Source organism: Pan paniscus, chromosome 2 (genome assembly GCF_029289425.2).
Source record: "Pan paniscus chromosome 2, NHGRI_mPanPan1-v2.0_pri, whole genome shotgun sequence".
NCBI classification, from domain to species: Eukaryota; Metazoa; Chordata; class Mammalia; order Primates; family Hominidae; genus Pan; species Pan paniscus.
In genome coordinates, this window is record NC_085926.1 from 119,070,887 (window position 1) to 119,094,388 (window position 23,502).

The window sequence follows — 23,502 nt, forward strand, 5'->3', positions numbered from 1 at the left end:
AAGAGATGGAGACCATCCTGGCCAACATTGTGAAAGCCCATCTCTACTAAAAATACAAAAATTAGCTGGGTGTGGTGGCGTGCTCCTGTAGTTCCAGCTACTTGGGAGGCTGAGGCAGGAGAATCGCTTGAACCTGGGAGGCAGAGGTTGCAGTGAGCCGAGATCACGCCGCTGCATTCCAGCCTGGCAACAGAGTGAGACTCTGTCTCAAAATAAATAAATAAATAAATAAAAAGATGTACAAGTGGCCAAGAAACATGAAAAAATGCTCAACATCACTAATTATCAGGGAAATGCAAATCAAAACCACAATGTGATGCCACCTTACTCCTGCAATAATGGCCACAATTAAAAAATAAAAAGAATAGGCGTTGGCGTGGATGTGGTGAAAAGGAAACACTTCTACACTGTTGGTGGGAATGTAAACTACTACAACCACTCTGGTAAACAGTATGGAGATTCCTTAAATAACTTTTGATTTAAAAAAAAGCTGTTAGAATAGATAAATATAGTGAAAAGGTACAAACTAAGTATGGACACATGAAACTCAATAGAACCTGTGCAGTTAGAACCATATTCATATTTTGAGGTTATTTTATTTCTGTAAAAAAAATTCAACTGTCACATTAATTAATATTGATTTAAATTCTGGTTGTAGTTTTTTGTAATTAATTTGGAATTTTTGTTTTATGTGTGTAAAGAGCCATAAGTGTGAAAAATTTATATTTTATTTTGTTTTTATACCTAAGTAAAATTTCTAAGAGTAAGTCAAAAGTAAAGAATATAAACAAATTCAAAGGTCTGCCCATTTTTCAAAGTGAGAAAAATTTATTTATTTTGTGTTTTGATAATTAATGGCCCAATTGAAACACAACTCTCTACATTAGCTTTTCTTGATTTTTCTTACTGTAATTAATCTCTTCCTTCTTTGGAGTCTATAGAAATTATTACATTTTAGTTTTATTTTTCTTACTTGTCTGCTTGTTTTTTCTCTCCTGTTAGATAGTATGATTTGAAGAAAAATGGATGTGTGTGTATAATCTGGGACAATACATTTTTAAAAATTTAATTTAAAGTTCTGGGATACATGTGAAGGACATCCAGGTTTGCTAACATAGGTAAACACGTGTCATGGTGGTTTGCTGCACCTGACAAACCCATCACATTGGTATTGAGCCCTACATGCATTAGCTATTTATTATGACACTTTCCCTCCCTCCCAACCTCCCCCAACAGGCCCCAGTGTGTGTTGTTCCCCATGTATTCTCATTGTTCAGCTCCTACTTAATAAATGAGAACATGCGGTGTTTGGTTTTCTGTTCCTGTGTTAGTTTGCTGAGGATAATGGCTTTGAGCTCCATCCTTGTCCCTGCAAAGATCATGATCTCATTCTTTTTTGGCTGCATAGTATTCCATGGTGTATATGTATCATATTTTCTTTATCCAGACTATCATTGATGGGCATTTGGGTTGATTCCATGTCTTTGGTATAATGAATAGTGCTGTAATGAACATATGCATGTATATATCTTCATGATAGAATGATTTATATTCCTCTGGGTATATACCCAGTAATGGGATTGCTGGGTCAAATAGTATTTCTGGTTGTAGGTCTTTGAGGAATTGTCACACTGTCTTCCACAATGGTTGAACTAATTTACATTCCCACCAACAGTATAAAAGCATTCTTATTTCTCCACAGCCTCGCCAGCATCTGTTGTTTCTTGACTTTTTAATGATCACCATTCTGACTGAAGTGAGATGGTATTACATTGTGGTTTTGATTTGCATTTCTGTAATGATCAGTGATATTGAACTTTTTTTCATGTTTTTTGGACGCATGGATGTTATCTTTGGAGAAGTTTCTGTTCATGTCCTTTGCCCACTTTTTAATGGATTCTTTGTTTTTTTTTCTTGTAAATTTGTTTAAATTCCTTGTAGATTCTGGATATTAGACCTTTGTCAGATGGATAGATTGCAAAAATTTTCTCCCATTCTGTAGGTTGTCCATTTACTCTGATGATAGTTTCTTTTGCTGGGCAGAAGCTCTTTAGCTTAATTAGATCCCGTTTGTTAATTTTTGCTTTTGTTGCAATTGCTTTTGATGTTTTCGTCATGAAATCTTTGCCCGTGCCTATGTCCTGAATGGTATTGCCTAGATTTTCTTCCAGAGTTTTTATAGTTTGGGGTTTTACATTTAAGTCTTTAATCCATCTTGATTTAATTTTTTTATAAGTTTTAAGGAAGGGATCCAGTTTCAATTATCTGAATGTGGCTTGCCAGTTCTCCCAGTGCCATATATTAAATAGGGAATCCTTTCCCCATTGCTTCTTTTTGTCAGGTTTGTCAAAGTTCAGATGGTTGTAGATGTGTGGTCTTATTTCTGAGATCTATATTCTGTTCCGTTGGTGTGTCTGTTTTGGTACCAGTACCATGCTGTTTTGGTTACTATAGCCTTGTGGTATAGCTTGAAGTTGGGTATCATGGTGCCTGCAGCTTTCTTCTTTTTGCTTAGAATTTTCTTGGTTATATGGGCTCTTTTTTGGCTCCATATGAATTTTAAAGTAGTTTTTTCTAATTCTGTGAAGAATGTTAGTGGTATTTTAATGGAAATAGCATTGAATCTTTAAATTACTTTAGACAGTATGGCCATTTTCACAATATTGATGCTTCCTGCCCATGGGCATGGAATGTTTTTTCCATTTGTTTATGTCCTCTCTGATTTCCTTGAGCAGTGGTTTGTAGTTCTCCTTGAAGAGCTCCTTGACATCCATTTTTAGCTGTATTCCTAGTTATTTTATTCTCTTTGTAGCAATTGTGAATGGGAGTTCATTCATGATTTGGCTCTCTGCTTGTCTGTTGTTGGTATATAGGAATGGTTGTGATTTTGCACATTGATTTTGTATGCTGAGACTTTGCTGAAGTTGCTTATCAGCTTAAGAAGCTTTTAGGCTGAAGCGATAGGATTTTCTATATGTACGATTATGTTATCTACAAACAGAGACAGTTTGACTTCCTTTCTTCCTATTTGAATACGCTTTATTTCTTTCTCTTGCCTGACTTCCCTGGCCAGAACTCCCAATACTATGTTGAATAGGAGTGGTGAGAGAGGGCATCCTTGTCTTGTGCTGGTTTTCAAGGGAAATGCTTCCAGCTTTTGCTCATTCAGTATGATATTGGCTGTGGGTTTGTTCTAAATGGCTCTTATTATTTTGAGTTATGTTCCATCAATACCCAGTTTATTGAGAGTTTTTAACATGAAGAGATGTTGAATTTTATAAAAGGCCTTTTCTACATCTATTAAGATAATCCTGTGGTTTTTTGTCTTTAGTTTTGTTTACATGATGAATTACATTTATTGATTTGAATATGTTGTTACCAGCCTTGCATCCCGGGGATGAAGCCAGCTTGATCGTGGTAGATAAACTTTTTGATGTGCTGTTGGACTTGATTTGCCAGTATTTTATTGAGGGTTTTTGCATTGATGTTCATCAGGATATTGGCCTGAAGTTTCTTTTTTAGTTGTATCTCTGCCAGGTTTTGGTATCAGGATGATGCTGGCCTCATAAAATGATTGATGCACTAGTCCTTCCTTTTAATTTGTTTGAAGTAGTTTCAGAATAAATGGTACCAGCTCCGCTTTGTACCTCTGGTAGAATTCAGCTATAAATCAGTCTGGTCCTGGGCTTTTTTTGGTTGGTAGGCTATTTACTACTGCCTCAGTTTCAGAACTCATTATTTGTCTATTCAGGGGTTTAACTTCTTCCTGGTTCAGTCTTGGGAGGCTGTATGTGTTCAGGAATTTATCCATTTCCTCTGGATTTTCTAATTTATTTGCATAGTATGCAAATTAATGCAAATAAACTAATTTGTTTGTTTATAGTATTCTCTGATAGTTGTTTGCATTTCTGTGGGGTCAGTGGTGATATCCCCTTTATCATTTTTTATTGTATCAATTTGATTATTCCATCTTTATTAGTCTAGCTAGTGGTCTATTTCATTATTCTTTCAAAAAACCAGCTCCTGGATTTGTTGACTTTTTTGAAGGGTTTTTCATGTCTCTATCGCCTTCAGTTCTTCTCTGATCTTGGTTATTTCTTGTTTTCTGCTATCTTTGGGTTTGTTTGCTCTTGGTTCTCTAGTCGTGATATTATGGTGTCGATTTGAGATCTTTCTAGCTTTTCGATGTGGGCATTTAGTTCTATAAATTTCCCTCTTAACACTGCTTTTTCTGTGTCCCAGAGATTCTAGTGTATTGTTTATTTGTTCTCATTGGTTTCACAGAACTTCTTGATTTCTGCCTTAATTTCATTACCCAGGAGTCATTCAGGAGCATGTCGTTGCATTTCCATTTAGTTGTGTGGGTTTGACTGTGTTTCTTAATCTTGAGTTCTAATTTGATTGCTCTATGGTCTGAGAGACTGTTATGATTTTAGTTCTTTTGCATTTGCTGAGGAGCGTTTTACTTCCAATTAAATGATTGATTTTAGAGTAAGTCCCATGTTGTGCTGAAAAGAATGTATATTCTGCTGTTTTTGGATAGAGAGTTCTGTAGATACCCAGACCAACTTAAGCCAGAGCTGAGTTTGAGTCCTGAAGATTCTTATCAACTTTCTGTGTCAATGATCTAATATTGGCAGTGAAATATTAAAGTTTCCTATTGTTATTGTGGGAGTCTAAATCTTTTTGTAGGTTTCTAAGAACTTGTTTTATAAATTTCGTTGCTCTTGAAGTGAGGCATAGAAATTTAGGATAGTTAGCTCTTCTTGTTGAATTGAACTTTTCACCATTATGTAATGCCCTTCTTTGTCTTTTTTGATCTTTGTTGGTTTAAAGTCTGTCTTGTCAGAAACTAGGATTGCAACCCCTGCTTTTTTCTGCTTTTTATTTGCTGGTATATTTTCCCTCATCCTTTTATTTTGAGCCTATGTGTGTCCCTGCATGTGAGAAGGGTCGCTTGAATATAGCACACCAATGGGTCTTGACTCTTTACCAGCTTGCCATTCTGTGTCTTTTAATTGGGGCATTTAGCTCATTTACATTTAAGGTTAATATTGTTATGTGTGAATTTGATCCAGTCATCATGATGCCAACTGGTTATTTTGCAGACTTGTTGATGTAGTTGCCTTATAGAGTCATTGGTCTTTGTACTTCAGTGTGGTTTTGTAGTAGCTGGTAACAGTTTTTTGTTTGTGTGTTTGCTTGTTTGTTTTCATATTTAGTGCTTCCTTTGGGAGCTCTTGCAAGATGGGCCTGGTGGTGACAAATTCTCTCAGCATTTGCTTGTCTGAAAAGGATTTTATTTCTCCTTCACTTATGAAGCTTCGTTTGGCCATATATGAAATTCTGGGTTGAGTATTCTTTGCTTTAAAATTGTTAAATATTGGCCCCTAATCTTTTTTGGCTTGTAGGGTTTCTGCTGAGAGGTCTGCTGTTAGTCTGATGGACTTGCCTTTGTAGGTTACCTGGCCTTTCTCTCTGGCTGCCCTTAATATTTTGTCTTTCATTTTGACCTTACAGAATCTGATATTATGTGCCTTGGGGGTTGATCTTCTTATGGAATATCTTACTGGGGTTCTCTGGATTTCCTGAATTTGAATGTGGGCCTCTCTTGCTAGGTTAGGGAAGTTCTTGTGGATGATATCTTGAAGTACGTTTTCCAACTTGGCCCTGTTGTCCCTGTCTCTTTCAGGTACTTCAATCAGTCAGAAGTTTGGTCTTTTTACATAACCCCATAGGTCCTGGAGGTTTTGTTCATTCCTTTTCATTCCTTTTTCTTTTTTTTCCTAATCTTATCTGCCTGTCTTGTTTCATCAAGATAGTCTTCAAGCTCTGAAATTCTTTCCTCCGCTTGGTCTATTCGGCTATCAATAATTGTGGGTGCATTGTGAAGTTCTCATGTTGTGTTTTTCAGCTCCATCAGGTCATTTATGTTCCTCTCTAAACTGGTTATTCTGGTTAACAGCTCCTGTAATGTTTTATCATGGTTATTAGCTTCTTTGCATTGGGTTAGAACATGCTCCTTTAGCTCAGTGAAGTTCATTATTACCCACCTTCTGAAGCCTACTTCTGTCAATTCATTCATTTCAGCCCTGCCCAGTTCTGTGCCCTTGCCAGAGAGGTGTTGCAATAATTTGGAGGAGGAGAAGCACTCTGCTTTTTGAGTGTTCAGTGTTTTTTCATTGATTCTTTCTCATCTTTATGAGTTTATCTAGCTTTGGTCTTCGAGGCTGCTGACCTTTGGATGGGGTTTTTGAGGGGACTTTTTTGTTAATGTTGTTGCTGCTTTCTATTTGTTATTCTTTTAACAGTCAGGCCCCTCTTCTGGTTTGTTGGGGGTCCACTCCAGATCCTATTTGCCTGGGTCCCTCCCACACCTGAAGGTGTCACCAGTGGAGGCTGCAGAACAGCAAGGATGACTGCCTGCTACTTTCTCTAGAGGGGCACCAACTTTATTCCAGCAGGAATGGTCCTAAATAAGGTGTCTGGTGACCCTTGTTGGGGGGTTTCACCCAGTCAAGAGGCATGGGATCAGGAATCCACTTAACGAAGCACTCTGGCTGGGCTTTGGCAGAGGGGGTGCACTGTGGTGGGAGGAATCCCTCTCATCTGCACTTCCCAGGTTCTGCAGAGCCATCGAGGGAAAGACTAAGTCCACTGATCCATGGAGAGAGACCATGGCTGCCCCTCCTGCAAGGGGCTCTATCCCAGGGAGATCAGAGTTCTGTCTGTAAATCCCTAGCTGGAGTTTCTGAAATTCCTGCAGAGAGGCCCCCATCCAGTGAGGAGGAATGGGTCAGGGTCCAGCCTAAAGAGGCAGTATGGCCATGATCCACCACAGCCGCTGTGCTACACTGTGGAGAATTCCTCCTGAGTCCAAACCGCTCAGTCTCCCTCGCACCAGCAGGGGAAAAGTGGCAGAATGGAGCTGCATTTATGGCTGCCACCCCTCCCCCCAGGACTCAGTCATCTTAGGCAACAGGCAGCTGCAATGATGGCAGCTGCCCCTCCCCTCAGGAACTTGGTAATCTTAGTCTCTAGCTGAGCGACCGCCAAGAATCTGCACAGCTCTGTTCTTGGGACCCAAGGCCCTGGTCTCATAGGCTCACAAAGGGGGTCTTCTGATTTGCGGGTTGCACAGATTCGTGGAAAAAGCATGGTTTTCCTGGTGGTAGGTAGCACACTCACCACCTTGCTTGGCTGGGAGTGGGAGTTCCCCTTGTTACTTGCAGCTCCCAGGTGGGCCGTTGCTCCACTCTGCTTTTGCTGGCTCTCTGTGGGTTGTGCCAACTGCCTATTCAGTCCCAATGAGAGAATTTGGATACCTCAGTTGCCGGTGCGGGATTCACTTGCAGTTTTCGTTCTTCTCTCGCCGTTTTCATTCTTCTCGGTGGGAGCCTCCGACCGTAGCTATTTCCAGTCAATCATCTTGGTCCCTCCCGGCAACAATACTTTTTTTATAAAGAGTTATTCGGTGAAGATTGAATAAATGGATGAATGGATGGAAAGCTAAGGATATCTTCGATTATTTAATGATAGTTGATATTGATATAGGAATAAGATTATTTTTCCAAGGCTTACATGCAGTAGAAAAAATCCTTCATCTATCAGGTAGTGGTGGTAGAAATAAGTTACAAATGAAAGTGTAATTATAAAATACAATAAATTAAGTTGTATAAAGGTATTGACTAATCATATATTAGAGCTAGCAAATACACAGCAGAAGTGTTAGTATATCTTTTCCTTTATCTATGGCAATCATTCTAAGTAATCCTATTACTCTTTTTGGGGGGGTTCAGTTAAAACCTGAAAATCTTTATCTAGTTGTTGTAACCACTACTCATCAGTTGGACATTGAATATAAGGTGAAACCTGTCTGATATAAAGGCTCTAGTTTCTATTTAATAAGGATGAGGAAAAAAGTAGTTACTAGTTCAAGGAATAGTTCTAGTTCTGTCTCATTACTGAAACCTGGTAGTTCTTACACTTTTCTTCTTAACCCTGGAAGTGACTATGTAATATTGAGGTTTGCTTTTTTTCTACTTGAACCCCTATATTTATGTCTTCTTTAATGGGATTAGTGTTTTTTCCACTGTCCCTGTAATTCAGAAAGGATGATCTTAATCCTCTTTAAAGTAAGTTTCCTCTTTCTACCTAAGATTGAATTGAAAATTGATTCTTCATTGCCTTGAAACATGACCATCAAGTTATTTCCTGTGCAACATTATTAAATATCTCTTGGCAACAGCAATTCTAGATTTTAGGTTTTAATCAAAATTTTCCAACATCATATAGGCTACACAATTACTATTGTCAATAGTAATTGCTTATGTAATAGCAGGGCTTTTAATTTTTTGAATGTAGTGTGCAGGGTACTTTGAATAATAGATGAAGTTTGGTTCAAAGAAACAGACTGTTGAAAACTTCAGTGAACCAGACTGAGAATATAAATTGGACACACTGGATGTTCACTTTTATTCTTTTTTCTTTTTTTCTTTTTTCTTTTTTTTTGTGACACGGAGTCTTGCTCTGTCGCCAGGCTGGAGTGCAGTGGCACAGTCTCGGCTCACGGTAACCCTATCTCCTGGGTTCAAGTGATTCTCCTGCCTCAGCCTCCCAAGTAGGTGGGACTATGGGCACCCACCACCACGCCCGGCTAATTTTTTGTATTTTTAGTAGAGACGGGGTTTCACCATGTTGGCCAGGATGGTCTTGATCTCTTGACCTCATGATCCACCTGCCTCGGCCTCCCAAAGTGCTTGGATTACAGGCATGAGCCACCGCGCCTGGCCTTTTTATTCTTATATAAAGAAGTACAAGACAATATCATATTGGAAATATGTCATTCACATTTTTTTTGAAAAATTTATTGGTCTGTCTGACAAGAGATAACTATGAACTTATCCTCCTTCTCTTTTGTGGAGTAACTAAAAAGCATGATTAGGCCAAACTAGAAGGAGTGATAATGTTGTGAATAGAGGACTCTGGTAAATTCCCATATTTAATATGTAGGAGTCATGGTTGCTCTGGCTATGGAACAGGTCCTAGAGCTAGTCAGAGAGCCCATTGTGAAGATGAAAACAGAACAATAAAATGAAGGGAAAAATACAGTGAAGCTCTGACTTTATAAGTTTTCTTTTTATTGCTTGTATGTCAAACATCTGAATAAAAACTAAATAATTTATCATCTCATGTAGACATAGCTACCACTTCTCTGTGAACTCTGAAATTTATGTTTTGAAGCAAATATGATCTTTATGTATTTGAAGCAAACATTAAGTTTACGAAATATAATATGAAATTCATGTATTTGAAGCAAATATGATCTTAAAAATAGAAAAAAAATGTAGCTTAGTGAAAGATGTTAATTTTGTAACCAAACAGGAAAGGATTTGAATCCCGGTTTTGCTGCTTATTAGCGGTCTTAGGCAAGTAAACAAAAAAATTCAGCCACAGTTTCATTTTTGTAAAACAGAAATACATATCTATCTTGCTGTTTTCAGAATTAGAAATAATGTAAATTAATGCCCATATAGGCACTTATTAATAGTGCTTATTAACATTATTGTTTTTAATGCTATAATATTGTTATTTATCCTATACTCTCAATGAATAACTACATGCTATACTTGAGTATATAGTACATTTTATTATTTATATAGCTATCACTACATAATACATGTAAGGAAAATATAATGCTGACCGAATGTAAAATTTAGATATTTTAATTATAATTTTCTTTCTTTCAGAATTACTTACTGTCATCTACCTTTCCAGAGTAAATGGCTTTATGTTGGAACAGAAAGAGGAAATACACATATTGTAAATATTGAATCTTTCATTCTTTCTGGATATGTTATCATGTGGAACAAGGCAATTGAACTGTAAGTTTGAACTTGGATATCACTTTATTGGCTTAAATACTTCATACAGTTATGTAACATGTAGGTCAAATTACAGTTATCTGATACATCTATTACTAATTTATAATGAATTTGAGTGAAAAGTTCAGTAAAATAACTTAAAGCCATAAAAGCTTTTAAAAATAGATATTACAATATTTTAGGCTTTCCAAATACCATAAATAATTAAGCTTTATATCTAAAAATGTGATGACAAAATAGTAAGGCTTATTCTAAAAGTTTTACATGGAAATCTCACTTCATTATAATCAAGCTTAGTATAGCAACTTTCAGTGAGAATGAATTGTGTTATGTAAAAATAATCATGATCACTGCATATGATTTTAATGCTTGTAGCTTGTTCTTTTCTTGCCTCATTAAAATATTGTTCAGGGCTCAAATATCTTTTAGGTTACGTTATACATAGGTTTTTTGGGTGTATGATGAATGGCAATTACCACTTTGGCTTTGGCACTGATATTTAAGTTTCTGTACATGTGAAATGTGAAATTCCCCAAATATCAAACTCTGTGGAATTTCAAGCCATCTGTATTCGGCCATTTTGCATTGCTATAAAGGAATCCCTGAGACAAGGTAATTTATATAGAAAAGAGGTTTAATTGGCTTATGGTTCTACAGGCTTTACAGGAAGCATGGTGCTGGCATCTGCTTAGCTTCCAGGGAGGCCTCAGGAAGCTTACAATCATGGTAGAAGTTAGGAGCAGGCATGTCATATAATGAAAGCAGGAGCAAGAGGAGGAGTTAGGGGGAGGTGCCACACACTTTCAAACAACAAGATCTCACGAGAATTCATTCACTACTGCAAGAACTCACTTACTATGGCAAGAACTCACTATTACAAGAAGAGCCCTAAGGGGATGGTGCTAAACCATTCAAGAGAAATCCACTTCCCATGATCCAAATACCTCCCACTAGGCCCCACCTTGAACATTTAGGGATTACAATTCAACATGAGCTTTGGGCAGGGACAAATATCCAAACTATATCACCATCTATTTGTAGTACATATGTAAGCAATTCTTCTAGTAAAATTATTAATCAGAAAAACAACTTTTATTTAACACGTTTATGCTCTATACATATTAGGTCCTTGATAAGATGTTTGACTTGAAGCTGACTCATTTTCTGCCTCATATATAGTCTAAGTTACAAAATTATTCTGCAAAATTCTGATTAAAACACCCCATTTTTGTGAAGCTTGACGCTGGAAATAAATCTTTTACCTAATCTTAATGTTTCAATATGCATGTATATTGCTTCATAAGGAAGGTTGTTACTAGTTATACTCTTGTCATGATACTCCTTTTGTATTATGTCTGAATGGGTCTTTTATTAATGATAATTCTTTCTCCCTCATTAGATTAGGAACTGCTCCAGAGCAGGATTTTTGTTTATTGTTCTTTTCTTGTTCTTCGTACTTGGCTTATTTCTGTGCTTTCCAAAGTAAATACTAAATGATTGATGACATTATTGAAGCATTAGTATGATAAATTGTTACATACACACTGCTATTGACTTACAACTTTCATTTATGTTTTCAAGATAATTGGTTTGAGTTATTTTGCTCATTTTGTTGTTCTGTGTGAATATTTCTAAAAACATTAATCCTATAAATAATTATGTTTCCCCCCAAAGTTACTTTATTAGGTATTTGGGAAGGTCCTTTTCCCCTGTAATCCTAGTCCTATAAAAGTAATAAAAGGGCTGAATTTTAATAGTTTTACATAATATTGTTTCAGGATATTGATAAAAACATACAGGCTTAGATGAACAAGAGAAGATTCAGTTATACAACTTTTAAATAAATTCAATATTAGTGAAAATATATAGATGCATCACTTGTGTTCAGGTTGAATGCTGCTAAAGTAATTGAGAAGAATTTGTTATCTTAAGCAAATTAAACATTTCACCACTCTTGCAATGCTGTTCTTATATTCATTTATGTAACAAATCCTTTTCATGGTTCAGATTACTACGTGAACTAGTGACTTATACTTTATTTTAATGTGTTTATATAGTCTATACAATTTCAAGACTAATGAAGAGTTTTTAAAATGTATATTATAAGGGAGGCTAAAATCAGGAGAAATTAAAGAGCTAAAATAAGGCATTTTTATTTTTCATAATATACACATGATTCAGCATTAGAATAGCATCTACTATTTTATATATAAACCTGTGTTTTATCGAGTTGTACATGCCTCTGAAAATGTTCTTGAAATATCTCTGAGAAATTATTAGTAAACCACATACCATCACTTCCTGAATGTCTCTTGATTTATTTAGACCGGATTTCCAAAAATATGTTCCATAGAATTCTAATTCCACTGTGACAGATAACATTTTAAATGCCAATTTCCAATCTCCTGGAACTGTCTTTTCATTGCTCTCTACCTCTTGAGATACATTAGAAAATGTATGTAACTTCCTGTTAATATTTGTCAAGTGTATGGGACAGTAATAAAATATGCATTTAATTAAGAAGACTCATTTAATAAATATAATTTTAGTCCATGAATTTTAATAATATATTTTCTAAGTAGGACAAATGCAAGAATTATCTAAAAAAAATATGAGATTGTTTCTATTTTAAGTCCTTATTGAAATACTTTTCATTTAATGTTTATTTTTCACCTTGTTTCTATTTTTAGTGAATTATTCTAATTGCAATTAGAGGCAATTCCCAAGAGTATGAATAGCTGGGTTTCCAAAATGTATATATTGGTTATTTGGAACCTGGGAGAAATTTTTCATTTAAACAGTGATATTTGAAGAATACCTTATAAAATAACAGCATAGAACTAAACTATCATTAAAAAATATTTATATGGGAAAATATATACCAGGTGATAGCATAGAAACAGCTATTTCTGTAGGGCAGCCCTAACATTTTAAAAAAATGTAAGCTTTTTTTCCACATATGATTAAAATTTGAGCATGAAATTTATAATCAAATCATAAAAGTGTAAGACTCATGTTTAACATCATTCAAGCATGTTTACTGAGCTCTATTATATGATAGATACTAGAAACAACTATGAACAGAGAAGACATAATCTCTGTCCTCCTGGGACTTCCAGTTTAATGGAGGCAAAGTTAAATAAAAAGGCAATTACAATATACTGGTAATATAATATGGCAATTCCATAAGAAGGACATCAATTATAATATAGACATGGGATCTCAAAGTGGTATCTGTGAAGAATGTTACATCTATGCTGAGATCCAAGGGGTGAGTTTCAGTTAGATGAGTAAAATACCAGGGACAAGAACATTCCAGGCAGAGGGAACAGAATATTTAAAGGATGGAATATAAGATAATTTTCTGCTCTATGCCCAGAAATTTTAAGTACTGCAGTTTATAGTTTGTTGGAATGGCTGGTGGATAGGATAGCAAGGGATAAAGCTGGAAGGTAATCAGGTTTTATAACATGAAAGGTCTTGTAAGCCAATTTGATAAGTTCAGACTTTAAAGACTAATAGGGAGCTAGATTTTGACGGTTGTAAGCAGATCTCAATCAAATCTATATTTTAGGAGTACTACCCTGAATGCAGGTATGGAGAAATAATTGGAGAGAAAGAAAGACTGTGTTCTTGGTAAAAATTATGTTGGTGTTGTAGGAGTGGAGATAAACCAACATATTAAAGAAATATTTAAAAGAAGGAATAATAATAGGGAAAAATTAAAGATGACTTCCCAGTGTTTGCCTTGAGCAATGGTGTACAATGGTGCCATTTAGCGAAAGTGCAAGAGGTTGAGTAGGTTGAGAGTAAAATAATAAGTTCAATTTTAGCTCCATTGAATTGTATGTGTTTATAAGACTTTCAAGTGGAGTTGGTATAGAAGAATAGCAAGAGGTGGGATATATATGGATCTGAAGGTAATGAGAGAGATCAGAATTTACTGGGTTGTTAAAACCAGATGAACAGATGAAATTGTGCATAAAGAGTATGTAGAGAAAAGTTAGCAAACTAATAGCCATTGAACTAATTATGATTCATAGATATATTTTGTTTGGCCATCAGAGCATTTAAATATGCTCTGAATTATGACTTTCTATTATTTAAAAATTGGTAGAATGAAGATAAAAATTTGGACTTTTTGGTGAAACAGTCCTAGTCTAGCATTCCTGTATGGCAATAATCAACTGCAAATGAGTAGTAACTTTCCGTATGTAGGTGGGTAATGTGCTATCCAGGTTGGTACAGTTCTTATTCAGCCTATTTAACTCATTTGCAATACCTGCCTGATTCCTGTAGGGTTTTGAATTTGTGGTCATATATTATATGGGAATACATGGCAGTCTAGGACAGGATACCATAGAATATCAATATTTAAGATATGGGAAGATAATGAAAAGCCCATAATAGAAACTAATATTAAGAAGGCTACTTTAGTGAATGGGAGAAAGAGAACTAAATAGGGATACCGAGAAGAATTACTGCACATTTTTTTAGGTGGCTAGTACATGAAAATAATTCATTGATAATTCTATCTAAAGAATTTTTTTTGTAATTTTCAGAATCCAAAGTCCACAGATGCTTTTTTATTTTTAGGTCAATTTCTCATGACCATAAGTTTTTCCAGGAGTGCTTTGTGGTTTTGGAAGTTTAATGTTAGGGAACAAGCCAGAAGAAATACCCCAAAATGTTAATAGGCATTATCTCTACGCAGTGAAATAATGTGAACCCTTTTTCCTCTTCACTTTTGATGTGTTCTATGTTTGTTTAAGATAGTAAATAATGTTTCTTCTAGAGTCTGAAAAAGCAACTACAAATAACAGAAGTTTAATGTTAGATTATTTTCAGAAGTAGAATATTTTATAGTTTAAGGATCTAAACACAAGAGTCTTGCATGTGATCCGAGTAGTGTTTCCCAAAACAAATTTCTGTGATTTCATTAATATGATCAATGAAAAAGGATTCAATGGACTAATAATTTTGTAAAGTACTGAAGATTTACAATGCTTATTTGCATATTACAGGCTCTAAGAAATTCTGTAGGGGAAATAATATTTAACTTTAATTCAGGGTTTCCCAAAGTTTTAAAATATAGAACAACTAACTTATCGTAAAGTACACTTTGGTAAGTGTTAGTGCAATCAAACCAAGAGACGGAGAGGCTATGGTTTGTTGGCAATTATGAATTCCTGGAGGATAATTTAAAGACATTAAACCTTATCAGAGGCATTTATACCTTTATAGAACACTGAATTTATGTATAAATGATATGTTACATATAAATGTGGAAAAAATTAAAGAAAGCTCTGTAAACTTTTTATGAAGCCCTGTTTAATTTCTTTTCTTCCTGCATATATTCTAGAATGCAAATAGTAACTCTAATTTCCAATTATCACATCAATCATAATACATACTATTTATTGAATGCACACTATGTTTTGCCATAGTATTAGATGCTGTATGTATCTTCTAATCTGCACAATTATTCAGTAAGGTCAGTGCTAATATTTCCATTTTTAGATGAAAATATTTAAGATGAATCCACTAACAAAATTCATCAATATCCAATTAATCTGTGTTTATTCCCCTTGGTAACTCTGAGGAGTCAGCACCAGGAGATCCTAGAATTAATTTGTCACTTTTCTCTGATTCCAAATAGTTTCTAAGATTTAAATCTTCTTCATTGTTTTGTATAGAATCTTTGATAGTTTTCATGTGTGCTTAAGAAAGAAACTGAAACTGTGTTAATATAATCATAAGAATAATTTGACACTGTTAGGTCGTGGAGAAAGGCTGTGGAAAGTGGAGCAATAATAAAACCCTTGTTATATCAGATCAGATCATATTTAATCATGACATAATCATTTTCAAAGTGATGTAAGTTAAACTAGGAATTATAATAGAAACATGCCAGATATGAGAGTAGAATAAATTTAAAGTCAGATTGATAGAGAGCCCAGGTCTTTTAACAATATTCTGTTAGACTCATAATTATCTGTTATTTATTATACTAAATAACCTGATAAGTGTGGTATAACCAATGAACTAGGTTTCACTCCAATTTGTTGTTTTTCTGTAAAAGCGTTATCACTAGAGTAGATTTATTTTTAAATCAGAAGTGCCACTGTACTTTTCTTTAGGGGAAAATAATCAGAGGAGATTTCGTGTAAAAGGAAATCTTAAATCAGGTATGTACTTTGCAATTTAATTGAGACAGTTTTACACCATTACCTTTGTAGCTGTAGTGTTCTTTTATCTATGTAAATAAAAATTCAATTAAAAAAATTCAGAGGCGCTTATCTGACAACAAACGTTTCAAATAATAAAGAACCCCATTGTTATTAGGATCTTTGTGTTTTAACCTGATTTTTAAAGAAAAACATAAATAAGTAGTTTGCAATTAGTAAACAGAAATGCAGTTAGGACTGGTAAAGTAAATAAAAAACTTAAGTGAATCTGAGCTTAACCCTAGAATGGTGGGATTTTATTCCAGTGTAATCTTAATTTCTTTGTTTCAGTCTCTAGTGGTAAGGTATTTTAATGTTTGGTTTTTAATTACTGTTTTGAATTGATTTAACAGATCCACTAAGACTCATCCAGGTCCAGTTGTACATTTAAGTGATAGCCCAAGAGATGAAGGCAAAGTGAGTATTATGATATCTTTATTATTAGTTTTATTTTCCTCATTCTTGAAAAAAGGTGTTTCTTACTATTATTTTATATCTAGTATCTAGCCCAGTTGATAGCATTTTATATTATGTAAAATGAAAATGTGTTGAATCAACGAATGAGTAAATGAATGAATGAATGAATCATGCTACTGATGGTCCCAAATTAAGTCTTTAGCTTTACTGAGAGATAAAATCGGTATTTAATTCTGGCATTTTGAGAACGATAACATGTAGAACAACTTTAATTTTCAAATACTCTATGCTTGAATTTAATAATATGATTATAATTTGCCTTTGTTACTCAGTTTGGTAATGAAAAATGACGAATATTAAATAACATAAATTAGCCAATCTTGATTTCATTAACATGTACTAATATATAAAATGTTATCAGACTACAGAAATAATTCTTATTCACTTTGATTATTTCATAATTTGCCTTTGATGGTGAGGAAACAGTTGAAAACATGAAAATTAGATATTTTTAATATTAATTAATTAATGTTAATAAATTATTTAGTATATAGGTTTGGTTCTTTATTTTTAAAGGATAGAAACTGAATTAGCCTATCAAAAATCAAACCTGAAAGGCAAGTCCACCCACCCAAGGAATAAAATTGGATCCCTTCAAATTGATCCACAAGTACAATGTAATTCCAATCAGGTGCCATCAGAGTTTATTTTTTAAGAATTCAAAAGGTGATTTTAAAATTTATTAAGAAAAGAAAATGTATACGAATAGCCATGACATTTTTGAAAAAGAAATACAGTGTTATATTGGTACAGGGGTACACAAGAAGACCAATGTATCTAAATAGATAAATCCCCAAATAGTTCAGGTATTTGGGAAAATGTTATATATTTTAAAGAAGATGTCTGAGGACATAATTAGCTATTGAATAAATGGTACTGGATAATTGGTTCTTCACTTTGAAAAGAATAGTAAGACCTCTGCCTCATAGATACATAAAGAACCAATGTTTAATAAACATTAAAATCACAACTCAGAAAGTATTCAAAGATGCTTGTAGGATAGGGTTGTTAGTTACTGTGGAGTAGGGACACTCTTGGGCAAAATCTAAAAACTTTAGGGCATATGCTATAACAAGACTCTCATAATAAGAGATAGGCAACAAAGTGGGAGGTAATATTTCCTACATGTCAAAAATAATGAACATGTAAAATATATAAAGAACTTGTACTAAATCCTCATCTTGTAGTAAGAAATCAATATATAATATCTAATGACTAAATCAGAAAATAGCAATATAAACGTATTTAGACATATGAAAATAAGTCTACCAAAAAAGATGATTTTAAGAGTTGATGTTGTTGCCTCTTACTTCTAGAGAGAAGGATCTGGCAGTGAGGAGGAAACAGTCTCACTAGTAATTAGGGAAATACAATATACAATTTGTCAACATCATACCGACAAAATGTTAAACACTAAAAATATTAATTTTAAAATATCAGAGAATGGAAAAAGCACTGGGAAATAGCCATCTAAATATATGTATATATACCAGGATGAGCAATTAAGCATTATCAACATTTAAAACATATATTCGTTTTTGGAATTTGTTATGACCTAGAAAATTCATTTCCGATATCTATACTGTTTATGTGACTAATGGTGCAAACTATTAAAATAGTCTAAATGTCTCTTAATAGAATATTGAATAAATGAATGCTGATGTTTTCATACTGTGGAATGCTGTGTTGATATGGAAAGTTCTTTAAGACGCATTTTTTAAAAGAAAAGTTGCAGAACAGTAAGGTATAAAACCACTTGAACATTGCCTTTATATTTGTACTTATATATTCAAATGCCTAAGAAAAAAAAAAGCCTGAAAGAATATAGACAAATCTGGGAGAACACTAAAGATTGGAATTGGGGAAAATGGTCAAAGTTATTCTTATTTTATTTGTGTTGTTCAAATTTTTATGAAAGAATATAATGTGGCAATTGTTTAATTACAAATTAAAAGGACTGCAAAATAAATGAATATTGGCATCAGAAAACTATAGGTTTGAGTTGTGGCTCTAGCATTTATTAGCATATAATCTTGAATAAATCACTTTACTTCTTGTATATCAGTTTTTCCATCAATAGTCTTTTGTCACAGAAGTTTTTTTATTTTAATATATGCAGTTTTATCAGTCTTTTCATGTGATTCTTGCTTTTTGTTTGTTATTCAGTAAATATTTCCCTACCAGAGAGAAAATACAATTCTATTTTTTTCTACTGGTTTTAAGACCTTGCATTTCACAATTAGATTTTAATCTTCATGTAGTTTATGATGGTTTGATATAGTAGACTTTTATTTGCACATGTAAATAATTCATTTATTGTATAGTGAATCTATTTTCCACTGATTTATACACCTCACTCATATATCAAGTTCCAATATTTGGATTGGTCTCCTAGGCTTAACCTTTTGCTGAATTATTTATCTACTATTGTACTAATGACATACTTTATTAATTATAATAACTTACAAAATGTCTTGATATCTGGTAAGCTGGTCCCTTTTCTTTTTCTGAATTATCTTGGCTATTTCTGACTCATTATTCTAGTATATGAATTTTGGAATCAGCTTATCAAGCTCAATGTGATTCTCAATTGGGATTTTGTTTGAAATTCGAGTGTATAACTTATAGAAAATTTACATGTTAAGATATGGGTGTTCCATCTATAAATATGTTTACTTTGGCTTTCATTTGTTTTGCTATATAACTATAAATTTTTTTATAAAAGTCTTTTATATCTTCTGCTAGCTCAATTTGATAAGTACCTTATAGAATTTATTGCTCTTGTGACTTGTGACTTAATCTTCTTAAAGAAGTTTCATAACTGATTATCTTTAGATTATCAAATATTATTGATTTTTTAATATTTTGTATTCAGTTGCATCATTGAATGTTTTGTTTTTAATAGCTGTCCTTAGATTCTCTGGAATATTCTATTTATAAAAACTGAAAATATAGACAAATTTTCTTCCTTTCCAATATTTATGGTTATAGATATCTTTTTTGTTTTATTGACTAGGACCCCAGTGCAGTGTTGAGTAAAAATGGTTTTAGTGGAAACTTTTTTTGTTTCCAACTTCAAAGGAAATGCCTCCACGATTTCAGCATTAAGTAAAATGGTTGTTGCAGATCTTTGATTGCTTTTATGAAGTTAAAAACATTCCACCTATTTCCAATATTCTAAGAGTTTAAAATTATGAATAATGTCAAATTTTATTGAATGCTTTCTACATGTATCAAGATTATTATTTCTTAATTTGTTAATTTGTTGAATTATGTTAATAGATTTTCTAACTTTAAACATATTTGTATTTCTGGGATAAATTCAACTTGGAAGGGGAACGCTTCCATTGGAAGCTAATTGGTGAAGTGCAAGAAGGAACAAACTGCTAAAGTTAAGGTTCCTACAAAATCAAGATAATATGGTTGGGCGCGGTGGCTCATGCCTGTAATTCCAGCACTTTGGGAGGCCGAGGTGGGTGGATCACCTGAGGTCAGGAGTTCAAGACCAGCCTGGCCAACATGGTGGAACCCTGTCTCTACCAAAAACACACAAAAAATTAGCCTGGTGTGGTGGCATGCGCCTGTAGTCCCAGCTACTTGGAAGCTGAAGCAAGAGAATTGCTTGAACCCAGGAGGTGGAGGTTGCAGTGAGCTGACATTATGCCACTGCATTCCAGCCTGGGCAACAGAGCAAGACTCCATCTCAAAAAAAAATCAAGATAATGTCATAGAATCAGAAAATAGGCCATCTTTCCCCCAATATATCATTTATAAAGAAACTGTGCATTGGTCTATCAAATACAAAAGGGTACTCTTGAGCTGAGAGATGCCTGTATTGATTTGATACAGCATTGAGTGAATCTGCTTGAATTCTCTTAGCTTCTCTTGTCTCCCAAACAAATGCTCTCCCAAACAAGGGCTGTTTGCTTCACTTCATGTTTGGCAAAATTAATTGAGCTATTCCCAGGTCTCTGGCTCCTTTCATTAATTCTGGATTCAGAAGATGTGCTACAACATAAGGCATTCAATCTGGCTTCCATAACACACACCAAAGGGGTCAAATGACACAATTCTGAAGAGAGGGGGTGTTAACCTCCCATGGAGAAAACCTTGACCAATGTTAGGCAAGAGACAAGTAATAAATTCTTCCTCTCTTCCTCCTTATTATTTGGCTAATTTGAGTCATAGTTTTCTCACATAAACTTTTGGAGATTTCTTGCAAGACCATGCTACACCTGACCAGTGATGTCTCTTCTGCTTCTCCCCATGAAATAGTAGTTAGAGTGATAATGAATCATCTTTCTTTTATTATTACAACCCTGAGATTGCACTCCTCCCTTAAACACTAGGACTAAACCCTGCCTCAAGCTTTTTTTGTACACACTCCTGGTTAAGATAACAGTTACTACAATTATTCTCGATAAGGGACTGGAAAATACAGCCACAAACCAAATCTGGCATGCTGCCTGTTTTCTCAAAATGTTTTATTGAACACAGCCATGCTCATTCATTAACATATGTCTGTGGCTGCTTTCTTGCTGTAAGAGTAAAGCTGAGCAGTTGGGCTGCAAAGCCTAAAATGTTCACTATCTGGCCTTTACATAAAAAGTTTGCCAACTCCTGTTCTAGTCTGTAAACCCTCAGTATTGGATTTTTGAAGTTAGGTTGTCTCCTGTCTAAAATCAGCAAACCTGTTGAAGGTACCAGGTGAAATGAATTAAACTCTTCCATGCAGTGACATCACAGTTACTTTAAAAATGTTCTTCTGTGATTAGGGACTAATCTTTCTCTGCTAGAAAGATAAGATAAAGGGAGATCAAGTAGTCATGGTGTTTAATTGATATGGGGTAATGATAATTACATAATGATGATGAAATAAAATAACTTCCTTTGAGGGCACTTGTATTAGTTTCCCATTGTCAAAATAAATTATCATAAATTCAATAGCTTAAAACAAAACAATTTATTATCTTTCAGTTCTGTAGGCCAGAAGTTCAACACAGGTCTCACTGGGCAAAAATCAAGGTATCTGCAGGGTTGCATTCCTTTTTAGTAATTCTAGAAGATAATCTGATTTCTTGCCTTTTTCAGAGGCTGCAAAATTCCTTGGCTTGCAGCCCCTTTGTCTATCTTCAAATCCAACAGCATAGTATCTCTCTGACTCTTCTTCCGCAATTGTGCCTCTTTCTCACCACAACTGGGAAACGTTCTTCACTTTTATAAAATATTTTATGTTGTTGTTGTTGTTATGTAAAGAACATATTGACAGATTCCAAAGATTAGAGTGTGGGTGTCTTTGGGAGTCCTTTATTCTTCCTACATCATCTCAGAACACTTAATTACTGATTTACCAAATCCCAGAAGTCCTCTAAAGTAGATTTAAAGGAACTCCTACCTCATGTAGCTCTAGGGAAGACTGTGCTAAAAATAGGCCCAGGAGCTGCTTATAAGGAGACCAAATACATAACTTTGATAGGTCTCATTTGTTAAAGTCAGAGCCCTGATAAGGAAAGAGTATGACCTTTGTATATTAGTTTCCTATGGCTGCCATAACATATGACCACAAAGTGGATGACTTAAAACAAAGTTTATTTTTTCCTAGTTCTAACAACCAGAAGTCTAAAACTAAGGTGTCAGTTAGGCCGTGCTCCCTCTGAAGACTCTAGGGGAGACTTCTTCCTTGCCTTTTCCAGCTTAGGTGGCTCCTGATGTTTCTTGACTTGTGGCAGTATAACACCAATCTCTGCCTTCATTTTCCATTTTCACATGATCTTCTCTATGTCTTCTCCTCTTTTTATAACAACAGCAGTCATTGGATTTAGGGTGGGCCTAGGATGGGATTTAGGGCCCACCCTAAATCCAGAATGATTTCTTCTTGAAATCCTTAACTAATTACATCTGCAAAGATTCTATTTCTGAATAAAGTCACATTCTGAGGTTCTGGGTGAACATGAATTTTTGAGAGCACTATTCAACCATTAACCTGGGATGGAAAAATTTATATAGATAAGCCTGAGAATATTGTAAACCCCAGCAACCCCCAATTTCCTCAAACACTTCTGGTCAGCAGAAGTACCTCTTTCACCATTTCTGGAGGAGAACAGTTTCCCTTTTCTGGGTGACCGTGTAATGACTTCACCTAAAATAATTTCCTCGTATGATGATGTTTTTCCCCACAAGTCCACCTCCAGTATCATTACATCCAGGCAAAGAACCAGAATCAGATCTCAGATCTCAGCACAGCCTAACACAGAAGCATAAATCTTCCTCAAGGAATAAATAAACTATACTTGAAAGAAATAGAATACCTACCAAAGGAATTGAGGATATGACTAATACTGCCATTCACCAATGAAATGTGTTTAGAGTGGTTTTTAAGGACTTGAACGTGGGGGCTGCCTAGAGGAGGGTTTATTTTTGTGGGGGCAGTTACTTATGATTTTGGATTCAGTGCTTTGGCAGGGACACTTGGATATGGTCCTAGTAGTAATTTGCTGGCATGGCTCCTTGAAGCCTAGACTAAAAAAAAGCCATATAGTAAATAAAGTAGAGATGTCAGAGTCTTTGGGTATGGTATTAAAGAAGGGATTGGGGGATGATAATGTTAAAATGAATGTATTATGTTTGTTCTGGCAACTCACCTTTTGACTGTGTTCCCTAGGAGGCTTCTGAGGAGACTGTCTTCACTTAACCTAATAAGAAATGCCCTAGAAAGGAAAATATTAGCATATTTGAGAAGCTTGGTAGTGGTTGTCCCTTTTTAGGCCCTTGTTGACAGTAGGAGTTGATGCAAGAGAGCCAGGTTCCATAATATTCATGGATTGTAGAGGCCAGGTCACAAAATTTAACCATCTGGCAATATGGGCTTAATTACCATAATAAGCAGCAAGGCTGGAGTGGCAATGCAGGAATCT

The 23,502-nt window shown here is 34.7% G+C and overlaps 1 protein-coding gene across 8 annotated transcripts in view; it reads left to right on the forward strand.

The window, feature by feature from the left end:
- The window catches only part of STXBP5L (syntaxin binding protein 5L), a 507,233-nt gene that overhangs the window by 194,012 nt on the left and 289,719 nt on the right, over positions 1-23,502 (forward strand). For 7 of the 8 annotated variants that reach the window (XM_003825169.4, XM_008950467.3, XM_003825168.4 and 4 more), the window contains exons 6-7: positions 9,750-9,884; positions 16,465-16,528. In XM_003825169.4, coding sequence (XP_003825217.1) covers positions 9,750-9,884; positions 16,465-16,528 — 199 coding nt within the window. Of the gene's footprint in view, positions 1-9,749; positions 9,885-16,464; positions 16,529-23,502 lie in introns of those variants that run through there. The other variant, XM_055110336.1, reaches the window with a different exon arrangement.